Genomic DNA, 17,145 nt, shown 5'->3' with positions numbered 1-17,145 from the left:
GCACGCTGTGCTCCAGGTCTTTATGACCTGAGAAGCAAAAGCATCTAGGACTGATGCTCTGTTTTTCTTCCTGTGAGCTCCCAGCACTTAGCAGTAATTCTGAACCAGTGAGGTAGCCTTCACATAGGCACATACCTGCAACTCACTTCGAACAACTCACCTCAGCATATTTGGCTGGAATATCAGCTTTCTCCACACCATAGTGATGTTTGCAGTTTGTGGCTGCAGCCACTTGAAGCACCACCTGACCCACACCTGCGGGAGAGAAAAAACAAACCTGAGAACAGGTTTCAATAGAAAACCACTGCAAAGGGAGACGATAAGAGCTTTTAGAGCAAAGGCCAAGTCAAAAAATGCAGGTATTCTATGGGACAAGGCTTCAGGGTACAGCCTCAGCTCCCAGTATCTATTCCTGAAATTTAAAGCAGACTCAAACCAATGTGCATTACTGAAATTAAGTCCCATTTTCCTACAAGACATGTTACATACTGAGAACCCACTTTTTAGTAAAAAGAATTTACATCCTGGCTAGGAAGCGTGTGCTGCAATTTAACTTTTCTTATAGGAAAAAAAAAAAAAGAAAAAACTGGCATTACAGTTTTGACATTTACATTCTTCAGTACCTTTAGCACTTTTATAATAGCATAAGACTACAACATCTACAGTAATGCTGATAAACATTGATGGCTACTTCTATTAAATATAGAGGCTCATTTCTAGAAATTCACACAGGCTTATGAATAGCTGGATTTACAATTTTTGTCCACAAATTTTTTAATCAAATCTACAGATTTCTTAATTGTATTTCACTATTTAATTAATTGAACAGTTAGACAAACCCTACCTCATCCCAAAACATACTTGTTGGTCACATACCAAAGCTATTAATTTAAAGACTAACTAAAATGTTTGTCTAGCAATACTGTTATTAGCTTTCACCATGAAACGCAACACAAATTCTGAGAACATGTAGAGCTTATTTTTTATATGGGCTACTTTAGAATACTACTTTATAAAACATGATAGGGTTCAACACTCAAAACAATTTCAGAAGCAACCACTACACTGGCAAGACTCCATAATACTTAAAAATGCATGAACTTCCTACCCAAACTCTACTTGCACTACCAGCAGTAATTAGCTGCCATTTCTACACCTTAGTTGAATGCATTCCCCCTCCTCCACCCCAGCTTAGGTTAAAAAGGGAAAAGGGAAAAAAATCAGTTAGATTTCTGCCTGTACAAGTGAGATCCACATTTTGCACACACTAGAGCAACGCCATTCCATTTGTTAAAGTGCTCACTTAAAATATTCTGAAAACATCCAACATTCATCAATAGTACATTGACGCATCACATCTTGCCTATGACTAACACAAAACGCGTTCTTGTCTCACCAGTGCACTTAATCATTCCGTGGATGACCACATGGGAAACAAGAGTGAATCTAAGAGGATAGCCCATTTGCACAGAAAACATATTGCTGTTTTCCATTTCATTGGCTGCCGGCAGGAAGCGGCACTGGTAATTGAAGGGGTGGAACTCCTGCCTTTAAACCATTACCACTATAATGCTGTCTGGCACAATGAGAACTCTAATGCTGACAGGGTTTTTTGTTGTTTCACTTTTTTTTTTTCCTTCCTAATTCCCATTTTGCATACACATGCAGATTTTATACACATGCAAATACGGATGTACAAATTTCTGCAGGGTATGGGCAGAACATGATCGGAGGAATAAACGTTTCCCTGTTTCTTATTTCCAAAGAGCAAGGAGGACAAAGACTAAAGGGAAGATCAAGAACACACTGTACTGATAGAAATCACGATACAGCATAACAAGTTACTAATCTTTTTTTTTTCCCCTCAAGAATTTAACTGTATTGTGACTTCCATTTGCCTAAAGATGATGCATACCTGCATAAATTCCTCCCGCTTCCACAAGTTCCTGGCATCACAAAGACAACAAAAATGGCCACAGCATCCTGGGGTCTAGCCCTGCTGTTTAGCCACTGCTGTATGCATATAACTATTGGAAGGACATTAACGTTTTTAATAGCAATAATATGCTATGACAATGTTCATATTTACACTACACTCAATACTGCATTGTTTACAATTTACAGAAGTTTACTGCCTTCAGTATAAACTCAGGAACGATGTTCTGTTTTCTATTGTTCAGTGCTCCAAACATTGGAATTCAAAGACTTCTGAATTTAAACCATATCTTTAATACATGACTCCCTATACCTTGAATTTTTACACTGTTGGTCAGCCTCCAAGATTAAAGTGGGGAGAAGGTTAGCAATAAATACCTGACTTCAATTCTGATGGTACTAGGTACAAGTATCCAGCATTTGAGCTTGATCACACACTTCATCTTGTTACATGATCAGCAGAACTGCAAGGTTTCAGATATCATCATCTTTAACCTTCCTGAACAAACAATGGCAACTTTTTTCTTCTTCCAGATGGAAAATAATTTATCAGATCAGACACCTTTCTAAATGTCTCATCTGAACATAAGCCATCGAACCAGGAAATCTAATACATAAATTCCACATAGGGAGGAAGGGGTTGGGGGGACCCTTCCCTGATAGCCCTGACTGGAGACATAACTAAGTTGTGGGGAAGAGGATGGTAGTCCTGCTTGCTTGTGTTTAAATATAAATTAGATTTGTTTTTTAACAAAGTAAATACATTTAAAAAATATTTTTCCCCAGAAGCCCTCCATCATACCAGAAACAAAACCAAAACATATTTCATTTAAAACTTTACAACTTATCCAGTAAAAGGGAAAATTCTTATTACTCCTTTCCTGCTCTAAACCAGATTTTAGCAACAATAAGAAGAACATCATCTCCTTACTCAGTATATCTGTTCCACATGTGTTTGAGTCGTATCTGGTTTCTTTACCAGATAAAAACATCTATCTCCCTTTAAAACTCTAACCTAAACAACAAGATGCAGTTGCAGGTTACTCAGATTTTGTGGGGTCTCACAATGCAGCAGTTAAAGCTAACCATAAAGTCTTTTTTGACACACTGAAAAGTAAACCAGAGGGAAAAAGACTGCTTAATTTTCAAATTACATGCCAAGTGTCTCATGCTGTCATGGGAGAAGTTAGGAAATCATGTTTTCATATATGAATGGCATACACTGAATTCACAGAAAATGGATGAATCCCTAAAAATGATACTGCTGGTATTATCTTTTAAGCATCGTTTTTAATATTGTTTCTTCTTTGTAAGTGTATTCACCAACAGCAACAGACACCAAGAGTTTTCTGTAATAAGGGTTTATTGCATTTGTAGGCTGACATTTCACCACAGGAAAGAACGTCTGGGATGTCTGCTTGGTCTACTTAATCCTGTCATAAAAAGCAGAAGCATCACTGGGGATTAACTAGCAAAGGTGCTTATTCTATAATGCAATCCTTAGTCCTGGTTTACTTTCCAAATGTGAGGTTTTGCCTTTTTTTTTTTTCTCTGCTCCTAAGAAAGGAAACAACAGTGAGCAAAAAGAGGAAGAAAAAAACCCTTAAGTTATTGGTCACTCACCACTGCCCAGGTCAACAAACAAATCATCCTCAGTCATTTTAATTTCATCTATCATTTGGGCCACTAAGTCGAAGGAAGTTTCTCCATAAACCTCTGGGGAAAAGGGCTCATAGTTGTTGAGTTTCTCAGGATCAGTCACCGAGTGGTTATACACTTGCTGCAGGATGTGACGGAGAAGCCCGTTGGAGGGACGTGTGTTCAGCTTCATCGGTTGGGTGGTTCCCTTCCACTACACATAGAGAGCAAAAAGACATGAACCCAGCGTGAGGACAACAGAACATCACCAGAACAAGGCTGCATTTGCGTAACACAGAAATGAGAGAATTTCCCTCCCATCCCCTCTCTCACTTGGTCCGATATGCTCTGTAAATACAAAAACGGTGAATGACACTAAAAAAATACGCAATCATGATTGCTTGGTTATTTGTCTCACCTCAACTAACAGGTAATTTAAAACATGCCTGATAGAAATAGGTGGTAAAGAGAAAATTAAAGGGATTTCAACAGACAATCAACAGACAATGGAAAGCTTAATTCTGCACATATCTGGAGTAGGAGTGCAAGTTTGTTTACCCCTTTTTTACTTACTGATCACCACTGAATAGTACAGTCGCTGATGTTAACTGTACTGTCAATGTAAGAGCAGTTTTGTTTTCTATCAGGAATTGTAGGATGGGAGGGATCATATGTACACAAACAGGGAGTGGCAGGAAAGAGATGGCAATCAAGCTTTCTTTTTTCTTCATAAAGAACCCCCCCCCTCCTAAACAAAGTTTTTAATTTAAAAAATGTTTACCTTTCACTTTGATAAGGGAAAACAAACAAAAAGGACAACTCCAGAACCCTGCCTAAATATTCCTGTATTTGAAATTCAGATGGCAAGAATAAATTTTTAGCAATTAAACAACATACGAACGAAGAAGCCTAAATCCAAACGAGCAGTTTTTAGGGAGTTATATGCCCATAAAGTGAAGGAACACCTGGCAGAAAAAGTCTTACTGCCTTGTGTGTTTCAAGTAATTCATACAAACACACTTGAGAGGGAAAAAAATCCAGCCTTATTTTCAAAATTAAATAAAATGCTAACATTAATTCATTACTCATGTTTTACTTCCTCCAATTCAACCTTTAAAAGGCGTAAGGAAAAAAAACACCTTGTTAAATTTGTCTGAACAGAGATTACATTCTAGCTTTCCCCATCGGAGTGATCCTGAAGAACAGAGCAACTGAACTGAATGGCAAGCAAGGAAATTCCTAAGCCATGGATCACTGCCACAATACACAGGAGGGTTCATATGGATTACTTAAGTACCCATAAGCCACAGATTTCCACATGCAAAAGTAAATCTGTATGATAAATCCTTGCGAAACATCTACAAGCTAAATACACAGAAACCTTCCCCCACACACACCACCACCAAAGGTAACTCAGCTATTGCACAGTGCCAAAACAATGGAGCTAAACGTGTGCACAAAACATGACAGTTTATGAATCTACAGTTTGGGGAAAAATGTTACTATGTTTTTTCTTCCGATAAGAAATGCCCTCCAATACTAGCTCTTTGACTGCCCTAGTGTGATCAAGAAAGCAAGGTTTAATAAAAGATGTATTAACACCCCCCCAAAAAATGGAAGTGATGAAGTACCAGTGATGCAAACAGACTGAGACATGATCCAGCCCTAAACCTGTCACACCTTTCAGATATTTACTATATGCGAATTCAAACCAGCTAGATAAACATCGTGGCATAACAAAGGTAAATACATACCAACTGATGAATGCTATCAATGGCTCGGTTGTACTTGTCACAAAGCCTCTGCATGCTTTCAAAGCTACAGGGGAGAAAGAATGTGGGGTCAGTTAAATAGGGAACTTTAAAAGGCAGGTTTGAAGGTACAACCTTTAGCCTTTCTGTCTTTATAGAAACTAAGTAGATGGCTATTTAAGATTTGTTTCTTGCAGTACACGTAATTGCTTACGCAGCTTTAGGTCACTGCATAGTTTCCTTTAAAAAAATCCCAGTTGACCAGCAGTACATGATAAATAAGCAACAAGTTCTGCAATACAATACAACCTAGTTGTGTAGTGGAAGAAAAAAGGCACTTACATTTTCGAAGCTGAACATTAATATAATATTAGTTCCTTTAGTGAACAGGAAAATAACTTAAACTACGATTTATTAGGAAGTTTTCTAATCTCATAGTCCATTGCTTTCTTTTCATGTCCTCAGATGCACAGAAATTTAAGACATTTGTAAATTGTTCTCCTTTGCTCCATCAACCCTCCATGATAATCAGTCCTGGGGCCAGCAGAAATTAACTTTGTGCTGAAAACACAGACAGAACCAGCACACCCATCAGAAAAGCACAGTGATTGCTTCATGGGTTGGTCAGGATTACGGTCAGTTCAGCCAGATGCATTAATGACAGAAGCTGAGAGGATTAAAAAAATTCATTTCAGGGAAGAAAAGCTATTGCTAGGAACATCAGCCATTACATAAGCAGAGCCCACAAAGCAACAGGGGAAAAAATACAAGGAGTTACAGTGCAAGATATTTAAATCATGGCCATCCCCAAATCAAGAAGAGGGGGAACCAGGGGACAGGAGAAGGAGGTGGCCCTTCAGCCTCTCATGAGCCCCACGTTATCGGTGCGCTGGCTAAGGCACCCCACTGAGGAGCACTGCTGACTTCCACTTCAAGCTTTCAACTGCACACCTTTAATTCAGTGTTAAGGCAAAGCAGGAGTATGAAATGAGTTTCTGTCCACACATTCCTATCATCCACCACTTTCTGTTCACATCCATTTGTCAGTCCATCTGCTACAAGTAATTTTTCCTGACAATTTTTTAAGAGAAGGAAATCGATTAAAACCATTACTGAAATTACAAGTTTATGACTTCCTTGAAAAGTTGCAGAAAGGTAAGCGAGGTGTGACGTGTGGGAACAGATGGGTTGTTTCTTTTATTCGGTATCGCTGCTGGCAACACGGACACCACCCAGTTAGACATGCCCAGCCAGGCCACCAGAACCACAGAAGTTGGCAAGGTGTGGATTGGGCTCTTCTCCCAAGCACCAAATGGTAAGACAAGGAGAAATGGCTTCAAGTCGCACCAAGGAAGACTTAGGTTGGATATTAGGGGAAATGTCTTTACTGAAAGGGTTGTGCAGCACTGGAACAGGCTGCCCAGGGAAGTGGTTGAGCCACCATCCCTGGAGGTCTTCAAGAAACGTGGAGATGTAGAACCTAGCAGCGTGGTTTAGTGGTGGACTTGGCAGTATTAGGTTAAAGGTTGGACTGGATGATCTTAGAGGTCTTCTCCAACCTCAATGATTCCGTGATTCTATGATTCTAAGTTACAGCACTGCAGTCTCTGTGCATAAATAATGGATTTAATGACGAGGGATGCTGGATCCTGATTTCTCCTTCTGAATTCACCAGGAAGAAGTGAGGAACTCATACATCTTGCAATGAAATAGTTAAAACGAAATGCAGAGAGGAGGAAACCATACCTTAGGCAGATCACGATAAAAGTACCTGCATGGGGCTCAGGACAATAGCCAGTGATAACTTAGAAAGGGATAGATTTTCATCTGTAATTCTCATTCTAAAAGTTTAGCCATGCTGTGGACTTGAACAAATTCAGTCTTTCCCATGAAAGTAATTAAGGTTGTTTTTGCAAGCTACAGCTTGAGGGTCATCTCTTTGTCCAGTCTCAGAACAAAAAAGTCACTGCACAGAACCTCAGGCTTCTCCAGAGACAATGCAGGGCCAGGGTCTGCCTCTCCCAGCCTCAAGGTGAATGCCACGTACTATACATTCATTTTCAGCTGTTTGTGGAATAGGCCTTCACATGTAGCCACAACCATCCTAAAATTACTTCTAACTGCCCAAAAGAGCAGTATGAATACTTTGCCTTTTAATTTATCCCCCCACCCAAACAGCATCCTGCTTGCACTGCATGTTAAGCAGAGGAGGATCGGGAAGGTTAACCTCCCACAGGCATGGCAGGCGAAGGACACAGTGCTGACAGACAGTTCTGGCATGCAACTTTCTAAACAGGAATTCTTAGTTACTACAAAAGTAGAAACCTCAGTGCCATTCAGATTCCTAATGCTGGATGCAGTCCAACAGCACAGATACCGATCATTGTTTTGGAGTGAGTAATTCCAACGTACACACCACAGCTCAACTTTCTGCTGTGTGGAGTTTCCAATTATGTCCTTAATCCAACAGCCTTTGCCAATATTTCTGTTACACATTTCCTACCAAAATAACTGCAGAATCTGAAGCCAGTTCTAAAAGAAAACTTTGGTTCGTAGTGTCTAAGAATAACTAGTTACAAACCGATTCACTATGAACCGTGCTGGCCTGTCCTCCTGGTGGGAAAAAGTATTCCTCTCACCTTTTTGTGTCATAGTCAATTAAAACATAGTTTTCCATAGCAAGCTTGAGATCTGGGATTTCTTCACAGACCCACCTGGAAGGAGAAAAGAAATAGAATAAAAACAACATTTCCAATTACATATAGCAAGACAGTCTCTGTCTCAATTCTAGACAGGCATTGCTATGTACTACAAGAGAATGCTGCAGCAGACATGAAAGCTCACAATATCGTCAGGAGTAAGGCAGACATCACAAAATGCTAATTGGAAAGCTGCAATAGTTCATCTTTGTGTTGAATAAACAGTAAGGTGCCCATAGACGTTGGCAGTAGTATGAAGCTCTTGAAGTGGCACAGCTTAAAAACGAGGTGATAAACGTACTCCATTTATCTAAAAATACTCAAAGCCATACATGATGCTAATCTAACATAAAATGTAATGCAGAAGTGCAGGATTTTGAAAGGATTTTTAACAAAACCGATACTGTAACAAGCTTGACAAAGCTGAATGTGGAGAAGACATTTCCTACAGCACCCCAGAACAACACTGCCAGCCATTCATTGCAAGGATATTCTCCTCTGTGTAGCACTCTAATCTGCTTTTACACTTTAGATGACCCAACCTGAAACAGATTTTCAACAGTAATTTTAATAAAAGACCCCTTTTTCATGCTGAATTAACAAAGCCCCGTATGTTGTTGCCATTGCTAATGGAAAGCTTGCACCCTCTTGCAGTGCGTCTGACAATGGTATCTCACAGGAGATCCTCACTCTTGAAAAACAGGAAGATTAATTCTTTTCAAAGACAACTTAAAAGCCGCATAGGCTTTGGGCACACTTTCTTCCACAAACGTCAAAACAGGAAAGCACTATCATCACCATCAAGAAACCTCCAAGCAAGGCATAGGATGAATTCCAACAGGAATGGCAGAGTTTCTTCTGCACGTACCTTGATGCATGCTTCAGTTTTAAAATGGTGAAAAATGACAAGAGATCGAACTGTTCTGGTTACTTCTGGCTGATTCACTCTTACTATATAAATAGATATATGCAAGTAAAAAAGAACTTTCACAACCATGGCTGACTCTCTTCTGGTGAATACCTATTATCCCCCTGAACATTTTATAACTTCGATCTTTGTGATTTTTTCCTCTTAAATTAGGCAAATGGGCAGTCAACAGCTGCTTACCTCCATATCTTGAAGAGAGAAATACTTCTTTACGTTCTTCTACATCAGACTTACATAACCACATTGTGGTTACTTTGCACAAGGCAGGCAAAGGCAGTATGAAAGCCTGCTTTCACTGCAATCAGGTTTGAAACAAAGTTGTGAAACAATTCTTTGACCGAACTGCTTTCTAACACAACCTTCCTCTTGCTTTCAGGTAGCGTAGCACTGAAAACACCAGCTCAGATGACTGGCAACCATTTTCAGCAGCAGCTTCTCAGCACAAGTGAACTGGGAGCAGCAGCGGCAGGGCGTCTCGCACCAAGGTTTTGCAGTCAGAAGAAGATTTCTTTTAAAAATAACAAAGTCTCAGCTCTAGCCTCCAACACAGCCACTACGCATTCCCTCCTACCACAGCCCGTGGTAAAATATTTTGATTTAATCTATGTAAGTGGTATTATCAACACTGCTACTTAGCTCTCCCACTCACGCTGGGAGCAGCTTCCTGGGCCATCTGGGACTGGGCAGATTCCAAGCTCAGGTGGCTCAGAGACGCTGCTCTTTGCATTTTGTCGCTACCTGCACTATCCAGCCGTGAAAACCTGCTGCAGAAAACAGCCCTCAAACCCAGAAAGTCTGCACAGTAAAGCTCTCAAACAGTTAACGCGAGCAGTTTTTAAACAATCTGAAGTGGATAATACTGACCTCAGGTGTTTGGGGTGTTTGTGTCAGTGTTTAATAAAGGTGGCTCTGCAGCAAGTCACTTCCTAATCCTGCTGAAACAACAGCAAGCCATATCATAGCCACAGGTTGTATTGATCCTAATACTGTTTGGAAACACCCGGACTTCTTACTCTGTGTGTTTGACTTTCACCTTTATCCTCCCATTCTTCCCAGATATTGGTCCAACTCTACCAGCGGTCAAGAGGAATGCTAACAGGGACATCAATGCCAAAGGGATGCTGCACCATTCCAGCAACAAGGAGAAAAGGGAGAGGGTGGGGAAAAGGCTATGCTGTTGATTCTTCAGCAGGACCACAACTTTCAACACAAGCCAAAGATTTTTGTTGTGGTTGTTTGTTTTAACTTTTGTCTAAAGGTTGAACACAAACTGCCTTCACCGGTTACTGAAGCAGAGCTTCCTCAAAGCATTGCAGTCTTTGCCATAAGCAGCACCAAACGTTAAGTATCGCTATTTATTTTTAATCCTGTTCAAGAGAATGGAACGTAGCAAGTTAAAACAAAGTTAAAGTTTGACAGGAAAAAGCTAGAGATTTTCGTTGCAGAAATATCAATTCAGCTCAGAAAATAATTTAAAGCTAAGATGTAGTTCTGACTGCTGCCCTCCTTCATATCCCAAGATGCCCATCCACCGAGACACAGAAACACACAAGAAAGAGTTCCAGCAATGTCTGCATTGAACACTTACCGAATTGTCTCAATAATTTCATGAGCAGCATCGTGGTGTTTGTCCTGAAATAAGAGGAAAAAACAGATGTTTTTAAAAAGACATTAGATGTGCTGTTCTTCAGAAGATTACAGGAATCACAGTCTTCTTCAGTATACAGGAGACAAGTGTACCAAGGAAGGAGTCTTTGACTGACACCCACACCATTAAACTAATCAAAATGAGACCTCTAAGAAAAAAAATAAGGCTTAAGGAAATAAGTCCCTAGGAACTAGCATACACTTTACATGAAGGAACTATCATTCTACTTCTTTCTTTGTCATTTCCTGAAATCAGGAACTGCGTATCTGATACCGCTGAGGATTTTATTGGTACGCAGAAGGTACGTGACTGCAAGCTGCACAACGAACAGCTGATTTCATCGACCTAGTAGCTGGTACACCCTCACGTCTCCAGATGGACAGTCAGATGAACGCAAAGAGAATGGCTTTCTAAAATAAAGCATCAAATGAGCAGTAGGAGCGGTATCAGTGTAAAAATCTCCCAGCACAAAGAAGAGAGACCTGAATACACAGACCTCTTTATCAACTGAAAAACAAAACCCACCCACACAACACATTAAAACTTGCGCACTACAAGTATACACTAGACTGTGAGGCACAGATGTTTGTTGACATTAATTTGGGAGTTTACTCAGGAGCACAAGTGTGTTTAACAAGCCATTCCCAGCACACGCCCATAAAGCCCTTGTAGCTGCATGTATATGCACCATGCTACAAAAAAAAAGTCTATTTTGGGGAAGTTACAGGTGTTCCTATATATATTGTCGTATCCATCAAGTGAAGATGTGGTTAACAGAGTCCATCTGCACAGTTTGGGTTATATTTAGACATTTGTTTCTTAAAGTGGCTTTGACCTTTTAATTAGGAGCCCAGTATCTAAGGGCATTTCAGAGTTAAAAGGCCATAAGCTAGTGCTCTCAAATAAATTCCTTGTCCCTCATCTTCTGCTGCAGAAGTGTAATTTCTATAGAGTTACCATGGGAAATGCTACAGCAAAGTGCAGGGCCAGGCAACAGAAAGCAAAGGACTGGAGGCAGGGGAGGGAGGCAGTGGAAGAAAAGAAACACTAACGGACAGATGACCCAAAAGCTGGGGATTATTTCTACTTCTTCAAGTCACACGCTGTAAGTTCAACAGAAGCTTTTCCCATCAGCATCGCAGCTTTCACATATGCAGGAGGGAACAGAATTCCCCCTTGTGTAACCAGTTCATACGCTCAGGACCAACCAGACCTGTACGAGTTCTCTTTCCAGAAACTCACATACATCCCTGTAAATATCCAGATAAAAAGAATCTCATGACCAAGAGGGGCAGAAATCAAGGCAAGCGTTTCTTAAGTCTGTTATGGTGAAGGTATAAAGTAATATTTTACAAGGAAAAGCTTTGATTTTCAGAACAGCAAAAATTAACTCCATTCATCGAGGGGTCACATGAGAAAAACGAAATGCTCCCGTTGCGCTATCAGAAAGGAGAGGCTGCCAACACAAGAGCAGTCAGGACATTTAGCCCAAACCAGCGGCACCGATAAACAAGGAACCAGCTTGGAGCGTCAGGAAATAATTCTACTGGTAAGCTTTGGCTTAGGAAACAGGGAGGTGGTTGAACAAGAATCCGCTCCCGACTCTCAGTGCACATACAAAGAAGAAAAGGCATACACAGGAGGAGGGCTCTCCTGTCTTTTTATTTGTTATCTGCAAAGTACGAAAATAACCCAAGACAGCCAGCTCATCCATAAACATCCCCTATAAATTTTCACCTTTCACTACACGCAGAATTATCACGCTGTAAACGCCCTGGGCTGACCTAGCTCTTCCAGTAAGCCGTGTTCCTGGATAGTAAGAATATGGTTTATCAACATAAGCACATTATACCGGAAAAGTGAATTCACACTTCGAGGGGCATAACCTTTTTCTCTGAAGAGGTTACATTCTTCACTGACGGCATTGCGCGCTTTCAGCACTAGCAGAACACAGTTAAAAACCCCTTGTCCTATAGGTCTTCATGACAATGCCCCTACAAATGACCAAAATTGCTTATTTAACAGATTCCTTTGTCTTGAGTTAAAAAGTGAAAAATATATAAATACCACAATGCGTGTCGACAGCTACAGACCATCCAATTCAAGCAAGTGGTTTTACTCATGCAACCCCGTGCCTCAATGTGGAAACTCCTGCCAGAAGGGGCCTTTCGGAGCTCGGTTTGTCTCTTTATCTAGCAGCAACCGAGTTCAAAAAAGCTCCACGTTTACTGCAGCTAAACTTCTTGTGTTGCAACACTCACCACGTTTACTATTCTCTCCAATATGCTTTGTCCATGTAGACAAGCTCCCAAGGTCTTTTGCAAGTCTTGCAGATGAAATCAAAGATGATCTAGTGTTTCTTCAAAGCACAAAAGGCCACGGAAAAGAGGAGCAAAGGAGGGAAAAAATAGATCTAAAGGAAATACCAATCAGCTTCTCTTTCTTTAGGGAGCACTTGTAGCTCTGTTTCAATGCTACAGTTATAAGATTTAACAAGGACAGACATTAGCCAGCCCCACTCATCCCGACTGCGTTCGTGACGCTGACCGAGCCTTCAGCGGCTCCCGGGGCTTCTGAATGGAAACCTCACCAAAGCAAAGCTGCAGCCTCCCTGGGCTCAGCATCGGTGGCTGCCTAGCCCCTTACAAGCAAATGGGCTGCTTTTGGCCAGACACACAACCGAGCTCGGTGCTGCAGTTTTAAGCTGCTCTTTCCACAAGCCCATCGGGAGGACGACGAAGCAGGCACCGGGAGGGACAGGCGGCAGCCAGCGGCCAATGCCGCACGTTTGGAGGCAGCCAGAAGCCTGTGCAACTCGGACACGAACTTGTTTTTTTCAACCTCCTTCCCTTTTCAGGCAACAGTGACCCACGACCAGCTACACCTCCAGCACGCTGCCAGTGCGTGACGCGCCACGCTCACACAACGTCGCCTGCGAGAGCACAGCCTCGCACCGTATCTGCTCTCCCAACGCTCTGTCAGTGAAACACGCTGGGTAAAGAGCCTCCTACAGACAGACCGGCCATCAATCACAGAAAACACTGTGCAGAAGCCTTCTGGACGAGCCTCAAGAAGCCTACCTGCTCTGTGGGCGGTCACGGGAGGACGCCTCGGCGCTGAGGCCAAGAGGAGGCCCGTTCATCCTGCGCCTCGGCCCCAAGCCCTCCGCCGGCCTCCTCGTGCAGCTCGAGAGGCCCCCAGAACCTCCTGGGCCACGCGAGCAGAAGCTGTTTCACGACAGGAGACTTTCACGCTTTAATGTGGCCTGGGCACATTAAAAAAGTTGCAGACTACAGGAACTGAGAATACCCGAAGCTACTCATAACAAGTAAAAAACAAAAACAAACACACACTGGTAGTTATTACAGCCAACTCTCTCTAACTGAAATTTATAATACAGCATTCTTATTTTCAAGCTAAACGTTCGATCTAAAACTGAAACATGATCTCCCAAAGAAAATTCAAGTTTTTGCCAAGACATTTCACAGGAAAAATGATGGAAAGAAAGCAGACGCTTTTTCAAAAATCACTTGCAAGAACCCAGTTTTGTACAGAAAGCAGCGGAGGAAAGTTTCGGGGAGCACAACTGGGCCAGATTTCCCCATCCACATTCCTACAACTCTAACGTCAGGAGTCTGAGGGCCGAGGCCAGAACCACATCCACTACTGCGACTTGGCACGCATCGGTGTCCAGACACCCTGCCGGCACACGTTCCTGCTCCTGCACGAGCCGGTCTGCCCTTTGGCACCCAGAGATTAGGCCATGGAGCAATTTTTTAATTATATATATTCATTACTAGTATTCTTATTGAAGAGCTTGATCTTTCTGTTTACCTCTTCCCTAAGAGTTACCCATCCTGATTTTTCCTAGTGAGGACTCTTTCCTGTAGCTTAGGCTCAGCTCTCTGATCACAGGAAAAAAATGACATAGGAAAGTTTCTGCAGGCTTCAATGCTGAAGTCAGCCAGCCCTCTTGCTACTAAAGACATTTTGTATCTTGCAGATGAGAAGCACTGCACGTGTTTTTAAAGGCCAAATAAGAGCGTCCAAAAGCTCTTGCCAAGTATGTATTTTCATGTAACCACTATTTTCTATAGTCACACACTTTTAACCCCAGTTAAAAAAACTCATCATTATGACTACAGCTTATACGTTTTGAGTAATTATCACAGCTATTAATGTAACATCTACAAAGAGAACAATCACACTATGCATCACACAAGCAGTGCCAAACCCATTTCAGTTCTAGATAACTTTGTTCTACGAAGCACCAACTTGTTCATAAAAAAGTAGTTTTTGCTAACCACCACAAGAGCAAGCAGGAGTGAAAATAACCATTTATTTTTGCCAGAACACAAGCTCACTCCTATGAAGGCTTCTAAGGTCACAAGGAACACAAAGCACTACCCACTCTTGCATAAGGTGTGCCTGTTTTGGTCACATTATTTTTCAAGTGAACATCACCCCTTAGCAGATCTCAGATGTTATTTTGATGTAATTCTGTAACCCAGTACAGTAACCCAGACTCTCAGGTGTGTTTGTAGAGGACTGGTTATCTCACAGTGCAACAACTCTGGCTCTAACCCGAATCCCTAACCTAAAGCAACAGATTTAAAGACTACGCATTTCTTTCCCAAACACACAGAATGTGTTCAATTACATCAGGCAGCTGGCATTGCCTGAAGCAACTAACAACATCCTAGTGCCCTTCCAATTTCACATTTTTCTATATTTAGGTCCTGCATATGAAACTATGCTTGTCCTGCTGGGGCCTGGGGGGGTAAGCACTGTTATTCTGCACTTCATTTTCCCCACATGTGAAACGGGAGCCTGGTGAGATCTGATCAGCCTACACAGCGCCACACACTAAAGGCAGCAAACAGCCCAAACCTGGGAGGAGAACAAATGGTTTGAAATCCTGGGTGTGGTGTCGGGGAAATTAAAATAAAAAAAAAAAAAGAGCCTGTACCTTTTTATCAGTAGATCTCCAAGCACCATACAAAGGGCTTGAAGATTCCTCATCTGCATTTCACAGATAGGAACATACGGTGACTGCCCAAGACTGAACTGTCCTGCAGCAAAAGCAATTCTCACCTTTGCAGAACTGGTTCGGTGTCTGACTCACTCGACCACACTTCCTCCCCAAAAACAGGCTGGGTGGCCAAAGCAGCTCTTCAGAAGCGTGCAAGCAAGCTGCGGTCAAGCATTCGCAAAGCAGGGGGAAGAGATCTCCTGTGAGCTTTTCACTGCCCACCGGATGAATCCAAACAACTCAAACACCAAAACCTGACACAAGGGGTTAAAAATGCATCGAGAGCAAGACTCGTGTACTTTTTAATGATTAGATCCTGTCCTACTTCCCACACTTCAACCACGTCACAGTGGCTCCCAATTACCGAATGCTGACTCTGCTCATGTTCTCAGCAGAAGTCACTTGGATCACCAAATTCTGACCTACAGCCAAAGACGATCTTATTTAACCTGCATAACGCGGGAGGTCAGTCTTGCTAGCCTCAGGGTTTAAAACACAGCTTGGGTGCCTGTAGCAGCAGCGGTCCATAAATCTGAAGGAGAGGATGTTACAGCTGGAGACAAGATGGTTAGCAGAGATCAAAAAGACAGATTAGGAAAAGCCAATCAATCTTGCAGAAGACTAGCAGGACAAGCGCCTCTAATGGCCCCTGGTTCCCCTCCATCTGTGGAGGATGGATTTAGGTGCTGACAAAGGCTGAGGAAGGCCAGGCTGCTGCGGTGTCCCCGCTCAACGTGGCACCCAGACGCACTCTCAAAAGCGCCGTGCCTTCAGCAGAAGGTGCTTCTCCTCCAGGGCTTACCTTTATTTACGCCCTGTCTACGGAGGCTCACCAGCACAGCTTCAACATCCGCAGCACATCCACAGCCGACAGCGACTACAGGAGTCTGTGAAAAGCCAAAACCAAAGCGCTTCCAGCTGCTATGAACAGCAAGCTCTGCAATCCAGTCAGTGCCTTGAACCACTTCGCATTTTTAGGTCTTGCTTCACACTAAAACACCAGTTAAAGTTTGAGTAAGGAAAAGGGAAAGTATGGTCAATGCAATATTTCACATTGTATACGTAGACTGTTTTTTTATATTATCAGATATTATCCCAAAGCAAGATACTGTCATCCGGTTTCCACAGCAAAAACTGAAGTACAAATCTTCTTGCCAAGGGATATGAGGATCAGAAGTCTTTCCTGAAGCATCCAATTACTGTTGTCCCCTTATATCAAGGAAACTGAAGGACATTCACAAGTATACACATACATCAGTACGTACAGAAAGATACCTCCTGCTGCTAACAGGTTGTGTCCGTTCTCCTCCTCCCAGCCTCAGAGAAGCAGCAAGGGAAGCAAGAGCAACCACAACTGCGTTTTGAAACCCATCTCCCACACAGCAAGAGAGCAGCCAAGTTTGCTGCAGCTTCAGCAGTTAATAAGTTTAGTTTTGTTAGATAATAAACAGAAAACACCACGGAAACCATGGAGTGCATTATGGCCTCCTTAAGGGCCAAGCTCCAGTATATAC

General features: G+C 42.1%; 1 protein-coding gene across 6 annotated transcripts in view; it reads right to left on the bottom strand.

Annotated features, from left to right (window-relative positions):
* DOT1L (DOT1 like histone lysine methyltransferase) overlaps positions 1-17,145 on the bottom strand; it is a 74,858-nt gene that overhangs the window by 47,778 nt on the left and 9,935 nt on the right. For all 6 annotated transcript variants that reach the window (XM_083810586.1, XM_083810583.1, XM_083810581.1 and 3 more), the window contains exons 2-6: positions 10,540-10,583; positions 7,964-8,038; positions 5,328-5,391; positions 3,559-3,787; positions 161-255 (exon numbers count right to left, since the gene is read on the bottom strand). In XM_083810586.1, the coding sequence (XP_083666712.1) occupies positions 161-255; positions 3,559-3,787; positions 5,328-5,391; positions 7,964-8,038; positions 10,540-10,583 (507 nt within the window). The remainder of the gene's footprint in view (positions 1-160; positions 256-3,558; positions 3,788-5,327; positions 5,392-7,963; positions 8,039-10,539; positions 10,584-17,145) is intronic.

This window comes from Anser anser (assembly GCF_964211835.1).
Source record: "Anser anser genome assembly, chromosome: 25".
Taxonomy (NCBI): Eukaryota; Metazoa; Chordata; class Aves; order Anseriformes; family Anatidae; genus Anser; species Anser anser.
The sequence above is the reverse complement of the archived record's forward strand: the minus strand, read 5'-3'. Positions and strand labels throughout refer to the sequence as shown.